The sequence below is a fragment of the Gobio gobio genome (genome assembly GCF_949357685.1).
Source record: "Gobio gobio genome assembly, chromosome: 2".
In the NCBI taxonomy this organism is placed as follows: domain Eukaryota; kingdom Metazoa; phylum Chordata; class Actinopteri; order Cypriniformes; family Gobionidae; genus Gobio; species Gobio gobio.
In genome coordinates, this window is record NC_137098.1 from 54,677,466 (window position 1) to 54,695,206 (window position 17,741).

General features: G+C 36.3%; 1 protein-coding gene across 1 annotated transcript in view; it reads left to right on the top strand.

Moving 5' to 3' along the window:
• Positions 1–17,741, top strand: part of LOC307118330 (A disintegrin and metalloproteinase with thrombospondin motifs 17-like) — a gene marked incomplete at its 5' end in the record, with an annotated part of 69,090 nt that overhangs the window by 33,922 nt on the left and 17,427 nt on the right. The window contains 3 exons of the mRNA XM_079803912.1: positions 1,742–1,877; positions 3,753–3,957; positions 6,038–6,190. Of these exons, the coding sequence (XP_079660038.1) occupies positions 1,742–1,877; positions 3,753–3,957; positions 6,038–6,190 (494 nt within the window). The remainder of the gene's footprint in view (positions 1–1,741; positions 1,878–3,752; positions 3,958–6,037; positions 6,191–17,741) is intronic.

Sequence of the window (17,741 nt, forward strand, 5' to 3'; positions counted from 1 at the left end):
ATAGTTCACCCAAAATTTAAAATTACCCCATGATTTACTCACCCTTAAGCCATCCTAGGTATATATGACATTATTCTTTCAGACGAATACTATCAGAGTTATATTAAAAAATATCCTGGCTAATCCATGCTGTATAATTGCAGTGAATGGCAGCCCAAAATTATAATCTCAAAAAAGCACATCCATCCATTATAAAAGTACAGCACACGGCTCCAGGGGGTTAATAAAGGCCTTCTGAAGTGAATCAATGGGTTTGTGTAAGAAAAATATCCATATTTAACATCTTATAAAGTAAAATATCTAGCTTCCGGCAGACCACCTTCTGTATTCAACTTAAGAAAAAAACTTAACTGCCGCAATGTATAAGGTCAGATGTAGCATTAGCATTTTGAACTGCGAAAGGCGTTACATTTTCCGCGTAAGTTTAATACAGAAGGCGGTCTAAAGGAAGCTAGAAATTTTACTTTATAAAGTTTGGATGGATCCAATTTTTTGAGCCTATTCCACTATTATAAAGCTTGGAAGAGCCAGGATATTTGTTTCTATAAATCTGATTGCATTCGTCTGAAAGAAGAAAGTCATATTCACCTTGGATGGCTTGAGGGTGAGTAAATCATGGGGTAATTTTCATTTTTGGGTGAACTATCCCTTTAAGACATGTAGGGCTGTAATCAACCAAAGAAAATCTTGGTCGACTGAAGTCTTGACATTTTCGACTAAAAATCGACTAAAATGACGTTAGGAAAAAAAAACGTTAAATTAATTAGCTGCGCACTGTGTGCAGTACTTGGTAGCCTTGTTGTCTGCCTAAATGAGTTATAAATAAACATAAAAAACTAGAAGGCTATTTGCAGTATATTAAATAGCTTTTGACCTGATTATTTTGCACTGAAATGAGTCAGACTCGAGTCTGACGGCTCTGACAGCGTTGCATCGCATGCACCTGCTCAATATCATAGCCTATGACTTCCGAAAATATAGTACTATATGTTGTCAACTAGATATATCATCTCAAGAACTTTTGAGGAATATGCAACATAATTTAGATAATTGTTTTTGTCATATGTATTATAATAACTGACAGACAGTATCAGCCACGTGACGTTCAAACCATGGACCGTAAAAAATCATATGGAGCTGAGCTCAGCTTCGCGGCTGAGACACGAATAGACTATTAACTTAAAGCTTTTACTCTTAAACACAAAAGGCACGTCCACTTTAATAAAAAAGGAATATTTATTAAACAACCCAGATCAAGAGCAGAAAAAACGCTCTCACAATTAAATAAATAATATACAAGAAAAATAGCCTTCTTCAATCTGTCTCTCTTCTCCAGTGGGTTGGGCTAATCCAAAAGAAGTGAAAACAATGGGGGTGTTCTGAAGACAGTCTGTTACCTGTGAAACAGGGGTGCTCTGAAAACACCCCCATTAGCAATTAGTGCTTTCCACCTGATGAAATGAACGCGGCAAAACTGATGAAATGAACGCGGCAAAAAATCGACCAATCAGAATTTTGGTCGAGCCAGAACGTATCAACTAATAATCGACTAATCGTCTGGGAGATTACAGCCCTAAAGACATGACTAACACATTGCCTCTTGAATCTAATTTCTTTCATTTACATGACATACATATTAAAAATAAGCAGTCAAATTAAATTACAATCGTATTATAAACCTTGAATTACATTTTTTTTTATTATAAATATATGTCTAAGAAATTGTTTTGTTTTGTTTCAGGAGAGAGAAGGACTGTGGTGTCGTGCATGAAAATCATTAACAAGACCATGACTCAAGTAAACGACAGCTACTGTCAGGTGGAGAACAGACCTTTGCCTCAAATCCGCCCATGCAACATCCACCCCTGCCAATACAGGTATACCAGCAACACCAAAGCTCATATGTGTGTGAGCTATGCATTTTTGTGCTGTCAGCTAGCACAAAACTTGCTCTTTGTGTGAAGAGTGAAGTTTTGGAACAGAGCCTGGGTCTCCTCTCTTTTTCACAAATTGTGGATAATGTTCTAAACAAATCCACATTCTCTGACAGGACACGAGACATCCAAACATAATATGTGACCTGTTCTGTTGCCGTCACCAAACTTGAGTAATGATCCGTGAGGAAGAACATGCATCAAAGACATGATCCTTGGCAATTAGCTGTACTGCCTTTCAAATGATATACATTTGTCCCGGGAACACGAGCATAATGATGTATCCTCTCATTAAACGAACTCAAGAATAGATATTTTACGCTCTCTTGCTGGCGGTTAAAAGTTTGACCTTTTCTTTTGATGCAATTGAATCTTTTAAATATTAATTGCAAATGATTGTTTTTTCATATCATCATAGCGTGCTGTAATGTCACAATTTAAGATAAATATGTATAATGTTGATAAAAGTTTCTTTATCTGTAGCTTTTCAAGGTGCAGAATGTCTCACATTACACACTTTAGAGGAGATGTGAAGAAACATGTGAAGTTGTTAATTCAAAGCAGAAAAGGCTGGTTCACTTGAGTGAACAGGAGATAAATATCATGCTTAATTACTTCATTTGCAAATATTTCTTGATCTAACAGTACAGACTGGTTCACACCAAGAATGATAAATATAAAGATAACTATAAAAACACCCACACCAACAGACAATAATGTTGTTTATTCTAAGCTTGTGCTTCAGGGTATAAATATCAATACTTTAATTGTTTATGAGCTGGGGAAAAAAGTGATTCCAAGGATATCGTTCCTCTTGTTGTGGACTGCGAGTTGTGGGTTATGGTTATAGTTAACTGTCTTATGTAAAACGGTGTTAATTCAATATTTAAATAATTTTAAAATACACTCGAAAAAAATTCTTATGAAGAAAATTTGAAAAAAGGTTGTTCTCAGTGGATGCTTGTTGGTCCAAGTCAGATATGCCCAGTTCCAAGTGGAAATTCTGATCTCTAGATATGGCATATGTGACACTGGACCCCAAAACCAGTCATAAGTCACACGGGTATATTTGTGGCAATAGCCAACAATACATTGTATGGGTCAATGATTGATTTTTCTATTATGTCAAAACTCATCAGTAAAGTATTAAGTAAAGATCATGTTCCATGAAGATATTTTGTAAATGTCCTATATATAAAAAATGTATTAGTAGTAGTAAAATGCATTGCTAAGGACTTCATTTTGACAACTTTAAAGGCAATTTTCTCAATATTTAGATTTTTTTGCACCCCTAGAATCAAAATTTTCAAAAAGTTGTATCTCAGCTCTGTTTTTTTCCCACCCCTTTTTTATTGTCCACCAGATGTAAGTCTGATCTCTTAGAAAAGTAATTGCACACCTCTATTTCTGTCTGTAACTGCAAAATCGGTTTTGGTGCTTTTAAGAATGATTTCTGATTGAGTGTTGTACAGAACAGCTTTCTGTAGGTTTCCAGATGTCTCTCTGTCATCTTTCATTGTGTCGTTTAAACAGTTCATAAAGACGGCTCTGTTTATATTCTCTGTTTCATCTGTTGAGATTTTAAGCACATAAATTATAATACAGATAATCATCTGTTATATTCAGTCATACTGTAAACTGAGGCTTAAAACATCTATATTTTATTATGTTTCCTGATTAAAGGATTCGGTCAATTGTAGCATATGGTGTGGGTGGTATTATTCGTCACATTGCAGGAGTAATGTGTAAAGGGTTGTAAATGGCTTCACACATTGACTTTAAGTACTTGTCTTTTCTACTTTTTTCTGTCCCTCTCAGGTGGGTCACTGGCGCTTGGGCGCAGTGTTCATTAACCTGCGGTAAAGGCTTGCAGCAAAGGGAAGTTGGCTGCGTGTACCAGCTGCAAAATGGCACATACATTCCCACCAGAGACCTGTATTGTTTCAGCTCCAAACCAGCTGGCGTACAGCACTGCGAGGGACGCCACTGCCTCACAGTGTGGGAGGCCTCCGAATGGTCCAAGGTTTGAGCTCAAGTCAGCAGGAATTATTTAAAGATACCACATTACGGACTACAGGATTTTGCTCTTGCAGTTGTGAAATACATTACTGTTTAAACATATTTTATGAGGCCCATTCACTTCTAAAGCGTTCTTGCATCAAAAACAGCTGAATGAAGAATCAAACAGAAGATGTGTTTATAGACTCCCAGTGCAAGGGGGGAGGCCAGAAAAGTGGATCGCCCTTTATAAAACAGGATGGGCAAAGCGTAGAGTATGAAAAATGCAAACACTAAACAACAACTGTAAAAAATTCCACTTATTTTAACTTAAGTTCTGTCGCTTATTTAAACGAAGTATAATCAAATTTAAGTCATTTCAACTTAAATTATATTAAAACTGACTTAAAAAATCAAGTTGTATCTCGCATAACTTATAAAAGAAAGTTGAAATTGCTTAAATTAGTTAATGTAAAAACGTGTTGTCATAAATTATTGATCATATTTTTTACAGGTCATGAAAAAAAAATAAAAAATGACTCCTTCATGTATGTCAGTATAAACATTTTAATTTATGTTTAGAATTTTTTAACTATAAACATTTTTTAAAAATGTGTACTTACCTTTACATGTCCTCCTACAATATTAGTCTGAGGCATTGGAACTTCTATCAAGTGTCTCTCAGTTCGCATTAAAGGAATCACCCGGATGCATTGCTAGCCTTGGTTTCTTGCAGCAGTACAATTTGGATATCCAATTTAAGCTTTTTAAAGTATCAACTGATTACCATTTTTAAATTCAACTCCACAAAAGCGCAATTCTTACTACTACAAGTTTTACAACCTTTCGTCATAAAGATAACATTATGGACGGAACTAACAGAAAGCGATAAATTGGGTGGGCCATTTTTAGCTTTGCCACTGCCCAGTGCACTCAAGATGCTTATTTCGAATGTTATAGCTCAAATAATATACGTTTTAACAGAAGAATATAATAACATTTAGACAATTCTTCACAGATCTGCTTTTAAACCCTCCAAAAATGGACCCCATTTACCCCACTGTAATCTTGATTTTTGCCTTTTTCAAAGAAAATTATTTTGTGGTAATAATCAACATTATGCCACAAATGCTGTTGCAACCTTTGTTTTTGTTTATATTAAAGAAAAATATGGATGAGTCAAAATACAAATAAATATAGTGAGGAACATTTATTGAAAATATAATATCACATTAAGAATTTGTCACATTTTTGTTCGCACAAAAAACATGAGACGCAGGGCAGTGAAATTAGATTTTTTTTTTTGAAGAGTAGAAGTTTGTGTACAATTTGTACAATTCTGTGTCATTTTCAAAACATTTATGCCATAAATGCTGTAGAAATGTATGGAAACTAGTCTGTAAAAACAGCTTGTTCAGAATTCATCGCAGTTAGAGGCACTTCACACAGAAAACTTGAGGACCGTGGAATAAAAAAAAGCAATTTCCTAAAATGTAATTTGTGCGCTGCATTTTTAGAATGCTGCTAAAGATGTGAGGCAAAAACGTATGTCTAGCGCATGTTTACATAAAATTACAATAGATAAGCTGTGCAATAGAATTCAGAAACATATTCTGTATGAATGGCTTCTTATGATATTATGATTAAAGGGACAGCAACAGTGGGTGAAAAATGTGTTAAACTAAATATGCAGCAGTCTCTGGTGCAAGAAGCCTCGACTAACATTAGAAGATGACTAGAAAGCCCCTTTTAATGAGACACATCCTGTACCATTGGACTTAAATGTTTTCTGAGGTCACCTGAAATGTGCTTGTGTCTGTGGGGCTTTGTCCTGGCCTATGGAGGGCACTGTGGTTGTTTTCCAGCCTCTGCATCTCATTTCAGATCTTCCTGTTGTTGATGTTTTAAGCACTTCATTAGTGTGGATTCATTCAGTGGAGAGAGGCATTAGTGAGACTCCACAGGACGTCTGTTTTAATGACCAGCACTCTCCCCATCTCTTGCTTATGTCTTAATTTATCTCCATCCTTCTTTGCACCCAATTGCTCACTTGTTTTCCTCATTATACTCTGACTCGCTGAGTTCTCCTTGTCTTTTTGTCCCAGTGTTCCTCTGAATGTGGTCGCGGCAGCAGGAAGCGGACAGTGACCTGCACCAATCCTCAGGGTCTCTGTGATCCCGTGTCTCGTCCCGCAGAGGAGGAGATGTGTGAGGATCACTCCAAATGTTACGAGTGGAAGACCGGTGAATGGTCTAAGGTAGGGTGACCAAACAGTCAGAAGTTGATAAAGAAATGAAATTTTAAAAGTTTGGGCCAGTAAGAGTTTTTTAAAAAGAAATTGATACTTTTATTCAACAAGGATGCAATCAACTAATCAAAAGTGACAGCAAAGACATTTATAATGTTACAAAAGAGTTCTATTTCAAATCAATGCTGTCCTTTTGAACTTTATATTCATAAAAAAATCCTGAAAAAAGCGCATCATGGTTTCCACAAAATCAGCTGTTTTCAACATTGATTATAATAAATATTTTTCGAGCAGCAAAGCAGCATATTAGAATGATTTCTGAAGGATCATGTGACCCTGAAGACTGGAGTAATGATGCTGGAAATTCAGCTTTGCATCACAGGATTCAATTACATTTTAAAATATATTAAAATAGTAAACAGATATTTTAAATTGTAATAATACTTCACAATATTTTACTGTATATTTGATAAACATTGAAACATCTTACCCCAACTTTTTGAATGGTAATATAAGCTAAGTAAACTAAAGCATTTGTGGTATAATGTTCATTACCTTTTCTTTAATTTTATTTAAAATAAAGCCAAAATCTGCATGCCAGTGAGACACTTAAGCCTCTTTCACACAAAGCGTTGAATCTGAGATGGTTCACCAGCTTAGTGGAACAGTAGGCAATGTGCTAGTTTATGATTGAATCCGAAAAAAATGGTAGAGAGAGAGAGAGAGAGAGAGAGAGAGAGAGAGAGAGAGAGAGAGAGAGAGAGAGAGAGAGAGAGAGAGAGAGAAAAAAACGCAGATCATAAGCAAACTTAAGACGCTGCAGAGACATTACACGTGTGACGTGTCTTTACAGGATCTTTACGGGATGTGTGTGAACGTACACACATGGTCCAGAATAACTGGCAGTGTGAATTAACCAAAATCAAACAATCCCGGGACACATTATCTGTGTATTTTCCAGAATCTCTGTGTGAAAGGGGCTTTACATTGGAAGTGGAAAGGGGCGATTTGTAAGCAGTAAAATACTCACTGTTTCAATAATTTATCCACAACACATAAAACAGTGTGTGTTCACGTGGTTTTAGCATGTAAAATCACTTAATAGCTATTTCTGTGTAACGCTGTATCCAGTTTAACAATGTCGTCGCCAGGACAACAAAGCCATGAAACAGCTCAAGAAATACACACATTTTAACAGAGAAATTAATGCAATTGCTTCTAGAATAACAAGCTTTTATTTCTGTGGTTAAATCATCCAAAAACTGGCCCCATTCACTTCCATTATAAGCACCACGTTGCTTTTTTTCAACACAATGAGGGATGAATTAAAAAAATTATGGTAATCAGCATTATTCTACAAAAGCTAAATTGAGCTTAACTTGTACTGAACCCAAAGTATTCCTCTACATAACATAGCTGTGATGCAAATGAAAACAGACAGGCAAACCTTAGGCCAGCTAGAAAGAACTCTGCATGTGTCCAGAGATCTTCAGCTGAATCAGTGTTTGTTGCATTGTCACATGTGATGCATTTGGGCTGTCACCGGTTACCTTGCTTCAGCCCCAGTGGAGCTGACTGCTGCGGCCCAGGGTCGGCAATACGCCTATAAAGCAGCATCTGTCTCGTTCCCTCTTTCTCCTGAGGATGGTGTTCCTCAGTAATGAGCTCTCGCCACCTCAGTGCGGACACACCATTATCATAGTGCTGCTTCTTATGACTTAGTGTCTCAAGTGCACAGGGTGGGAGTAAACTTGTCGTAGGATATTTGGGAATAATACTCATCCAATATGTGTTTTTCATTAGCCGATGTTGATATAGGGTCATCAATGGTCAATATAATGTTATTTACACTAGAAGATGTAGTTCCTGACATGTAAACTAAAGTTAATAATTGGTCTCTATGAGTGCACATGTGTTTTGTGTTTTGCTGAAAATTGATCAACCAGAATCCAGGAGCAAATGTATACATTTTATAAAAATAAAAAAGCAATATTATAGCTTCAAGCAGCAATTGACCGTTTGCAAAGAAAATACATTCCGGAGCAAGGAGGACACTGACAACACGCCGATAGACAGGACAGAGCAAGTTACTGTTAATATGAAACAAAGTCTCAACTTTTGAAATTGAAAATTAAACAACAAATAGCGTTTTGTGGCTCTTTAATGTGTCGTGATCGCTGTAGCGCCTTAAAGTTGCTCGTGAACTGATCATCTCTTCCTTCAAGTCCATTGATAAGCATCAAATTAAAATAAATGAACACTAAAATAAATGTTGTTTCGTCAGTACACATCGTTTTTCAAGTTCAAGTAGTTAATCTACTTTAACTCTCCTGTTATACAATATATATTTTTTTATATTTTATTCACTTACGAATATTTTCTTATTATAAATGTTTTAATCATACTTTTTATTTTAATTATTTATGAATTTTTATTATTTTGTTAAGGCTGTCTGGGTGGAAGAGGTTGAGAGACGGGAGAGCGATAAATCGAAATCCCTCCAGCGCGAGGACGATCCGTTTAGATCTGCTCTGACAAATAGATCTGTATAGCCTTGGTGGTGAGAGGAAGGACCGTGTAGATCCGCTCTGACGGTCAAACAAAGTAGAGATAGCCCTGGTGTTCCTGTCCAGGAAGATTTGTCTGTAAGGGTAATGTTTAAATGCACAGCTACCTGACAAATATTTTTGAGTACTCCCTCTGGTGCGAGGAAGACCCGTTTAGATCTGCTCTGACGGGTAACACATTTTGAGATAGCCCTCCAGTTAGGCCAAGAAGATTTGTCTGTAAGGGTACTGTTTAAACGCACGGTTACCTGACAAATATTTTTAAAGCAAACCTGACTCTCCTTTTTCTTCCACTCCAGATAGGGGTTATACTATATATATATTTTATTTTATTCACTTACGAATATTTTAATTCCATTTCTGTGTAAAGCACTTTGAATTGCCACTGTGTATGAAATGTGCTATACAAATAAACTTGCCTTGCCTTGCCTTGCCTTGACTGCTTTGTTGGACAAAACGGCAGATTTGGCGATGTGATTGGTCAGATCGCCTGTCAATCAAACTTGCGGCGAAGGGTGAATTATCAGGGTCAAACACTGGAATGGCAGCAAGTGTTTCGCTTTTATATAACTTTTAGGGTGCGTTCACACTTGTAGTTCGGTTCGTTTGGTCCGGACCAAAAAAACAAAACATATAGTCCTGGTCCGCTTAGTGTTCACACTGGCATTTTTTACAGCGAACCTAAAGTTACCGAACCAAAGGCATAGGGATACGGTCACAACCTGATTGGTCGGCTTTTATGACGTATATTTCGCGACAGAGCTTGCTTACCGAATATTCAAAACAACGCTGTGTGCTGGATTAAACGCGATCATTTTATGCGTGTACATAGCCTATGGTTTTATTTTTACCAGCTGAGAACTCACGAAGAGCTCATAAAATGTTCAAAACATTCAAAACAGCACCAGGATTTCCTCCGTTGTATGCAGAAACGAAGATCTACATATATTGATGAGGCACTTTACCTCCTCGCTCCACGTTTGCCCTCTACTCATTTTGGATACACCGATCTTTCCGCATCGTCAAATCAGCTGACTTGTAGCGTCGCATCTTGTGACATCGCGTCCTGTCTTTGGTCCGTGTTGCGTTCATATATCAATCGAACCGCACCAGAGTTCGTTTGGAAGCGGACCGAGACCCATCTTTTTAGCAGTCTCGTTCCGCTTGTTTGGTGCGCACCAGGGTTCGTATGGCAGCGTTCACATATGTTCAAATGAACCGCACTAACCGAGCAATCGCACCAGGGTTCGTTTTAATCGAACCAAACATGACAAGTGTGAACGCACCCTTACAGACTTTTGATCAATTAGAGGCCACACTACTGCCAGTTCAACAACCGATCAATAACCAATGAGTAAAATCAAGTTCCATGTCATATTCAATTAGACATTTCACTCAGAAATATGGCACAATATGGTAGTAAAATCGGTTGTATTTTTCATTTCATGCTAACTAAAGTGTCATTTCAGTGTTGCTGAGATGAATGCTCTGTATTAGTTTTTTTTTTTTTTTAGCAATATTACATTGCCCTGGATGACTTTCAAGACTCCACAACAAATTGGAGCATCAGGATGTGTTGTAGGTTCCTGTTTGGAGTTTATGTTTCCCTCTGAGCTTTACCTTACCGTCGTCCCCCATCAGAGGCCAAAGATGATGAATTTGTTGGAGATCAAGGCTTGCTGAGACGTTTGAAGGTTATGCCTCGTAAGGATTATGTTTCAGACTGATGGTCTGCAGTCGGACCGAAATGGTGGGATTGATATTTGGTGAAGGTGCGAGTGTCTGATCTCAACTTCACGCCTAAGATTAATTTAGCATTAAATGTTTCTTTTGCATGTTATCAATGTCTAGAAAAATATGATTAAATCATTGCATGGCGTGTTGTGTGTCCAGAGGCTCTCAGTATTCACCAGACTCTGCAACATTTGTTTGTGAAGTCGGCCGTAGCGTTTTGGGGGCAGAATGAGAGAAAAATAGATTCTTTCTCATTAGTGAGATGTTGCTGCAGAGAGCATCTGATATTTCTGCATGTGTCATGTATTTATGTAAAGAGCAGATGTTCCCTCTGTAGACCTCCTTTTCGTTTCAGTGATCTGCAGCATCTCAGTGAAAGACGAGCTACTATCGCACCAGAAACTGAACTACACTGGAAAACATTTGGTGTGAATTTACTGCATACTACTTCAAAGACATTTTTACAGTAGTAGTTCTATAGTTTATTGCTATGACGACCATATACTGTGACCTCACAGTAAACAGGTAGTGACTGTGATGTTGTATGTCTGTCTGTATTACAGCAATCTCTCGTATATTATATTTACAGATGAACTATGAGGTCTAAAGTATTGTGGTGGTGTTTGGGTTCCCAGAATGCACTGCAGCAGGTGTTATTTTAGTATTATTTATATACTATTATAGCATTGATTTTTTTTTTTTTTGGCTCTTATTTTTTATATATTTTTTGTTTTTGTTTTAGTAATTGTGTTATGTGCTTTTGTAATTTTTAAAATATTTCTATGTAGCTTTAATTTATTTATATTTCAGTTTGTTTAAATAATTTTAGCTCAACTTACATTTATTTTATTTCAATTTGTTGCCAGGAGAACATTCCTAATTTTTGTTTATAGTATGTTTGGTCTAAAGTTTTTAGATCTTCATCCAATATTTATATTTTATTTCAGCTATATTTCAAATAAAGAAAACTTTTTTTAATACCCTGTAAGAAATAAATTCTTATAATAATGTCCTGGTAGAAAATTACCAGTACCTTTTCTGTTAGCAGGCATTCATAGACATTTCCTTCAACCCTAAAACACAACAAAGTGAAATGCCTTCAAATGTTCCTTTGGGCCGGTTCACAGTGTTTTTGCTGCTACATAGAACATTTGCAGTTTATGATGGGAGACGTAAAGGGCCCTATTTTAACAATCTGAGCGCATGGTCTGAAGCGCATGGCGCAGGTGCACTTAGTGCGTGTCCGAATCCACTTTTGCTAGTTTAAAGGTGGTGTAGGTGATTCTCTGCAGAATTTTTTTTTGTTATGCTGGTTGAAAGTCTCCTCATATCCTGATAGCAATCACTCTGTTAGGCGGTCTAAATATAATTTTATAAATATATATCGCCTGTGGAAGACGTAGGACCATAAAATGTTCGTTCAATCTTTGCGTTCGGTCCGAACTATCCTATAGCATGTGTTCCCTGCCAATGTGTGTTTGCATACCACTGCGCAGCCAGTTCACACAGACATTATACGCCATCAGCGTGTTCACGTACGCTGTGCAGAAAGAGCAAGAATGGCAGACAGGCAGCAAGAACAACCTGACCTTCCTTCAGAGCTGACAACAAGTGGCCTTCTAACAAGTTTTAATAAACAACGTTCTACATTTACCTGCTCATCTGCAATTTTGTCTAGTGTGCAGATTTTGAACACAACGTGCATCCTCCAGTGTCCTAACACTCCTTCTACGGCACTCCGACCGCTGCCGCCCCGTCCTCTGCAGTCCCTACGTGTGACCCTTCAGGGTAGCTGCCCCCTAGCATGACTTGTATGCTCAAGTCTCCATAGAAACATCATCAGAGCGAAGCAGACTCTCATTTACCCAGATCTCCTACAGCACCTTTAACGACGGAAAAAACAGTCGCGCGCCAGGCACATGGTCCAAAAGGGTTGTACGTCGTCTCTTAATGAGTCATGGGTGTGTTTTGGGTGTAACGTGCAATAAACCAATCAGAGTCTCTTTATCCCATTCCCTTTAAAAGCCATTTGCGCTTGCACCATTGGCAGATTCGTTATTTGCATGGTGGTATTACAAAGCGAAAAGACGGAACGCTTCTCCAGAGAGGAATGTTTGTATGCTGCTGCGCATCCCTGTGTGTGTAATAAGCAGTGTACGCATGTTGTGCACCTGCCTATATTACTAACGCGCCCCTTAACCCCTAGGAGTCTGAGCTGTTTTGGGGCCCTTTAGAAGTTTCGACATGCTCTTACATTTGTATTTTTTTCAGTTGCTTATAAACATATTAATGGCAAAAGTGTAATTACACTGTATTCAGCACAAACTAGGCTACCATAATATCTAAGCAACATGTATGTACATGCTTGTATTTTTGAGAGAAAAATGTTTATGCATGATTTTTGAAAAAAAAAAACCCAAACAAAAATGTTTTAAAATGAAGGCCTCAAAACACACAATAGATATGTGTTCACAAGACTTTAGAATAATGGGTGTTGTTGCCATGAGTTTTTGCTTCAAACTGATGTGAGAATCATTGAGCCTACTTATTCACATAAAACAATACACTGATTTAAAATTTGTAAGACAGTTTTTCTTCACAAAGCCAGTATGCGAGGAGGCGTGATATCTAATGAATAATGATGAGATAACACATGAGATAACAAAAGACTGCATAATGACCTGCATAATGAGCTGCATAATAAATGAGCTTCATACCTGACTGAGAGAGCAAAAAAAAATGCTCTTCTTATTTAGTTGAAAACTGTACTTATCTAGTAAATGCATCTTGATTTAAGAATGTTTAAATATTTAGACTAGAAACAAGACAAAAATTACTTGGAGCATTTTTTAAAAAATGTTTTTTTTTTTTTTACTATTTTTTATGTCTTTTGAAAAAGGAAATTGAAAGTAGTCTCATGCTAAAAAAATAAAAAATAAATTAAAATTAAGATACAATTTATACAAAACGAAATTCACTTTAAAGAAAGCAATTCACTTTCTACAAAACCAAAAAATTTACTTTCTTCAAAACAAAACTCCAGAATAATTTATTTAGAATGTAGTCAACAAAAGCCTATTATATTTTAAATTATCAAAACATTTGACTACACTTAAAAAAATGCTCTTCTTATTTAGTTGAAAATTGTACTTATCTAGTAAATGCATCTTGATTTAAGAATGTTTTACTATTTAGACTAGAAACGAGGCAAAAATGACTAAGAAGAGCATTTTTTCTACATTTTTTGTACTATTTTTTTGTTTTTAAAAGTAGTCTCATGCTAAAAAAAGGTAATAATTAATAATTAAAATCAAGATACAATTTATACAAAACGAAATTCACTTTAAAGAAAGCAATTCTCTTTCTACAAAACAAAACAAAATATCACTTTCTACAAAACAAAACTCCAGAATCATTTCTGACAAACTTTGATATTTAATAAAAAAATACCATTAGGCTATAATATTTAAACATCAATATGAAGAAAAATACGTTTGACCGGTGCTATTTTTATAGCATATGAGCAGACATTTGCGAATAAAAGCTTTATTGATGTGACACTTTTACAATAAACACGTTATAATCTGTCCAAAACAAGCCAAATAAATCTTGTCTAAACAGTCTTGCGTGTATAACATTTAATGTTGCAACAGGATTCATATTTAGTCTTTTTGCATTTAATATTCACAGATGCTAACAGAATAAACTGACCTTACAATCAGCGGCGGAGTCCTTTGCTCTTAGAAATGAACAGCTTTGCTTGAGGAGAATAAATCCAGGATTATTCCTCAACGTCTCAAAACGATGTAGCTGAAGTAACATTACAGCGCTTCACTAGATGTGTTGTATGAGTTGATGTGTGGGCGTTGATGCGGGGATCGTCAGTATTTGAATCTCAATAGAACGCGCAATCCGTGGGCATGGTCGCATTAGCAGATAATGAAGTGGCTCGCAGGTGACTGACATCTACCGCTTTTCAAACAGATTACATAAATACAGAATATTTGTTTTCGATTTGGTTTACATTGTTTAAAACCTGACATTTCAGCGTTTCTTTAGACATATGTCTCATGTTTGTGAGACAAGTATTCACTAAGCTAGAATTCCTTTTCTGAGGACTATCTGAATGAATGTCTTTGAGAGAAAGGCTGCAGATCGCGCATCATGTTTGTTTTCTTTATTTTTTTAAAAAGCAAAACATTGTTTTTATTGTGACTGTACACAAAAAAAATAGAAACTTAACAGATTAAAATGATGTATAACACTTGCCTGAATGATAAAAAACCACAGAGTTATTTGAGTCTCTTTGGAACTGATAAGAAAAAAAGAGAGCCGATCGCGCCGGCGTGACCGTCGACTCGAGGGGGTTAAATAACAAAAAAATATTGCGCTATTGACTTTAGACCAGGTTTTTGTTGGTCAATGACGCAGTCATTTTAAGTCAAAATAGCAACGCTCCAACAATGCACCTGAACACACCTCGTTTTCAGACCAGCGCGTTCATGGCCGAACAGATGGGCACGAGTGCATTTGCTATTTAAACAACGTGACGTTGGACGTGAAAATTATAACTGCGTCAGGCTGAAACTAGCAAAAAACACTTGCATCGGATGCCTGGCGTCGCATTGCGTCAGGGGTATGATAGGGCCAATGTATGATAGTCAATAATTACACTTTTTAACACTATTGTACACTATTATAGTTATGTCAGATTATTCAAATACTCCACACTTTTGGTCTAGTTATGTTTTTAATTTGATGACATGCATTGATTTCACAATACAGTTCAGAACATTTTTTACAGTAATGACTGCATGCGAAATATTACAGCCAGAAGATTTACACTGATTAACACATGAACATTCATTCGTATGACTGACACGGCTTGACTGAAAGGCCTCTGATGAATAGAAATAGCCTATTTAGAGCAGGAAAATCATGCTCATTTTCAGTGTTTTGGCTGCTGTGCTCTTATCCAGGCTGTGAATGTCATCCCTTTTTAATTATGTGGAACGCATTGTGTGATTTTTGGCCCAAAATGACACAATTACATATTTTATTTCTGAATGGGATTTGAAAGATTGTAACAAGGTAGGATCGGTCTGTGTTTGGAGTGCTCGTCACTTGTGTTAATATTGCTGCATTTTGTGTCTACATCATGTCAGTTATAGTTTTCTAATACTAATGGGCATCCAGATAATAGAATTCAGGGAACATGAAGTTCAAATGTTATTTCAAATGGAAAAATATATTAATTTCAATACACTTTCGTCAAAATGTGTGAACACTTTCTCTTCCAAACCTGTATGACTTTCTCCTAATTATAATAGAAAAAAAAACACAATTGAGCTCCAAAGCAACATTGGACCCCACTGACTTTGTTGACTGTCAGCTTAGCTGAAGTAGCTTTTATTTTTTGTATATTTTCAGATTTCTGCTCAATTAACAGTTCCTCAATCACCTACTCTGCATTTTTACAATTCCCATTTCTACCTCTTAAATACGAGTTTCGGCCTGACTAACCTCCTCCTATAGTTACTAATTTCTTTCTTTATTTTGGCAAATTGTAAACAATTGTCTTCTCTGAAGTCTTTCAGTTCATAGAAAATCTTCTCAAGGCTTACATTAGTTTGTTCCATTATGCTTGCATCATGGCTTTTAGGTTCAGATTAACTTTTTAAACAATCTTTGTCTCTGTTGTTTTTCTGACCTCATAGTTCTCTGTTGGCTTCCTTTTGTTTGTATCATCGCTTCTATTTCTTTTACTACATCAAATGTTCAGGTATATTTGTCTTAATTTAAATAGATAAGGAGATTTCATTGATTCAGTGTGGGCAGAGCATTTGCACAGTGCTCCCTTTTTCCATTCAACTCTACTGGAAAACATTTGTCATTTTTATTGTATAGCTTTTATTTTTATATTTTTCAGTTTTTATTTTCAATTTTTAATATTTCTATTTTGTTTCGATTTATATTAATTTAAGATTGAGTCATTTTAGTACTTCAACTTAAACTTTTTTAATTTCAATTAGATGCCAAGCCAACGTTTATACATTTACATAAAACATTTTTTAAGGGGCTATATATAATTCAGAAACCCTTGTTATACTGGTGGCCGTTAAGTGAACTGCAGCCAGCAACTTATTGCGCGTTCGCACTCGTGCACACGTAAGACTGAAAGTGATTCAAGGCCCCGATATACTCACAGCAAAGTTCTTTTTCATTCTATGCTTAAAAAAATTGGAAATACCTTTACAGTGAACATCCCGACACTGTCCACGCTGCTGATATTGACGTTTAGATGAATATGTAAATATGTGCTGCAAGCTTTCCTCTCAATAACAAAATAAACACATAACAAAAAAATGACAGTAGCGAGAAAGCAGCAGTTAAGAAAGCATCTGATCATAGCAATGTGGATATCTGCACCAACTCTGCGATTGACCGACATCATGACGACAGATAAGGTCATTAAAATTATACTGTTATGATAGTTTGATTCTAAAGTATATTTGAGATTAGACTGCATAGATCTGGCGATGTGAGAATATAGTTAAAGTAATGCCTTTTCTTTGCATGACACATTGACATTACATTACAGAATAATGGCTCTTTTGGCAGTATCCCGAATATTGTATAAGTGTTTGTTTCTGTAATTGAATGGAAAAGAGGTTCTCGGGAGCGCGCATAACCGTCACATTTCATTGACAACCTAGGAAGTCTGGGAAGGTTTCCGTTACAAGCTGTTCACACATTGGCAATACCAAAAGCGATTAATACATGAATTATCTTTACTGTACATAAAGCCCCTTAAAGTTTATTCATTTTTATTTTACTTCAGCTTTGTTTCAGTTTGATTTTTAATAGTTCTAGTTAACAATGACAGGGTTTGGAATGACATGAGAGTGAATGAATGATGACTGCTATATTTTAAAATGACATGGAGTAGATTAGGAGGAGATACAGTTAGACAGACTCAGCATTAGAAACAGCGCTGGAGATAACACCAGTGCCATGCACCAACATAAATTACACACTTTTCAAACTGCACATACTCAGCATGATTATGTTCACTGTTTTGATTTAGTGACAATTTCACATTAAATCTAAAAGGGGATTCTATTTGATTGTGGTTGCCAAATGCGGCTTTGCCGAGCTCAACGGCTCTAGCCGAGCTGTGATATAAACAAAACGCTATTGGCTATTTTATAAAAGGGGAGGAGCTGCCCGATATTCAATTCAATTCAATTCAAATTTAT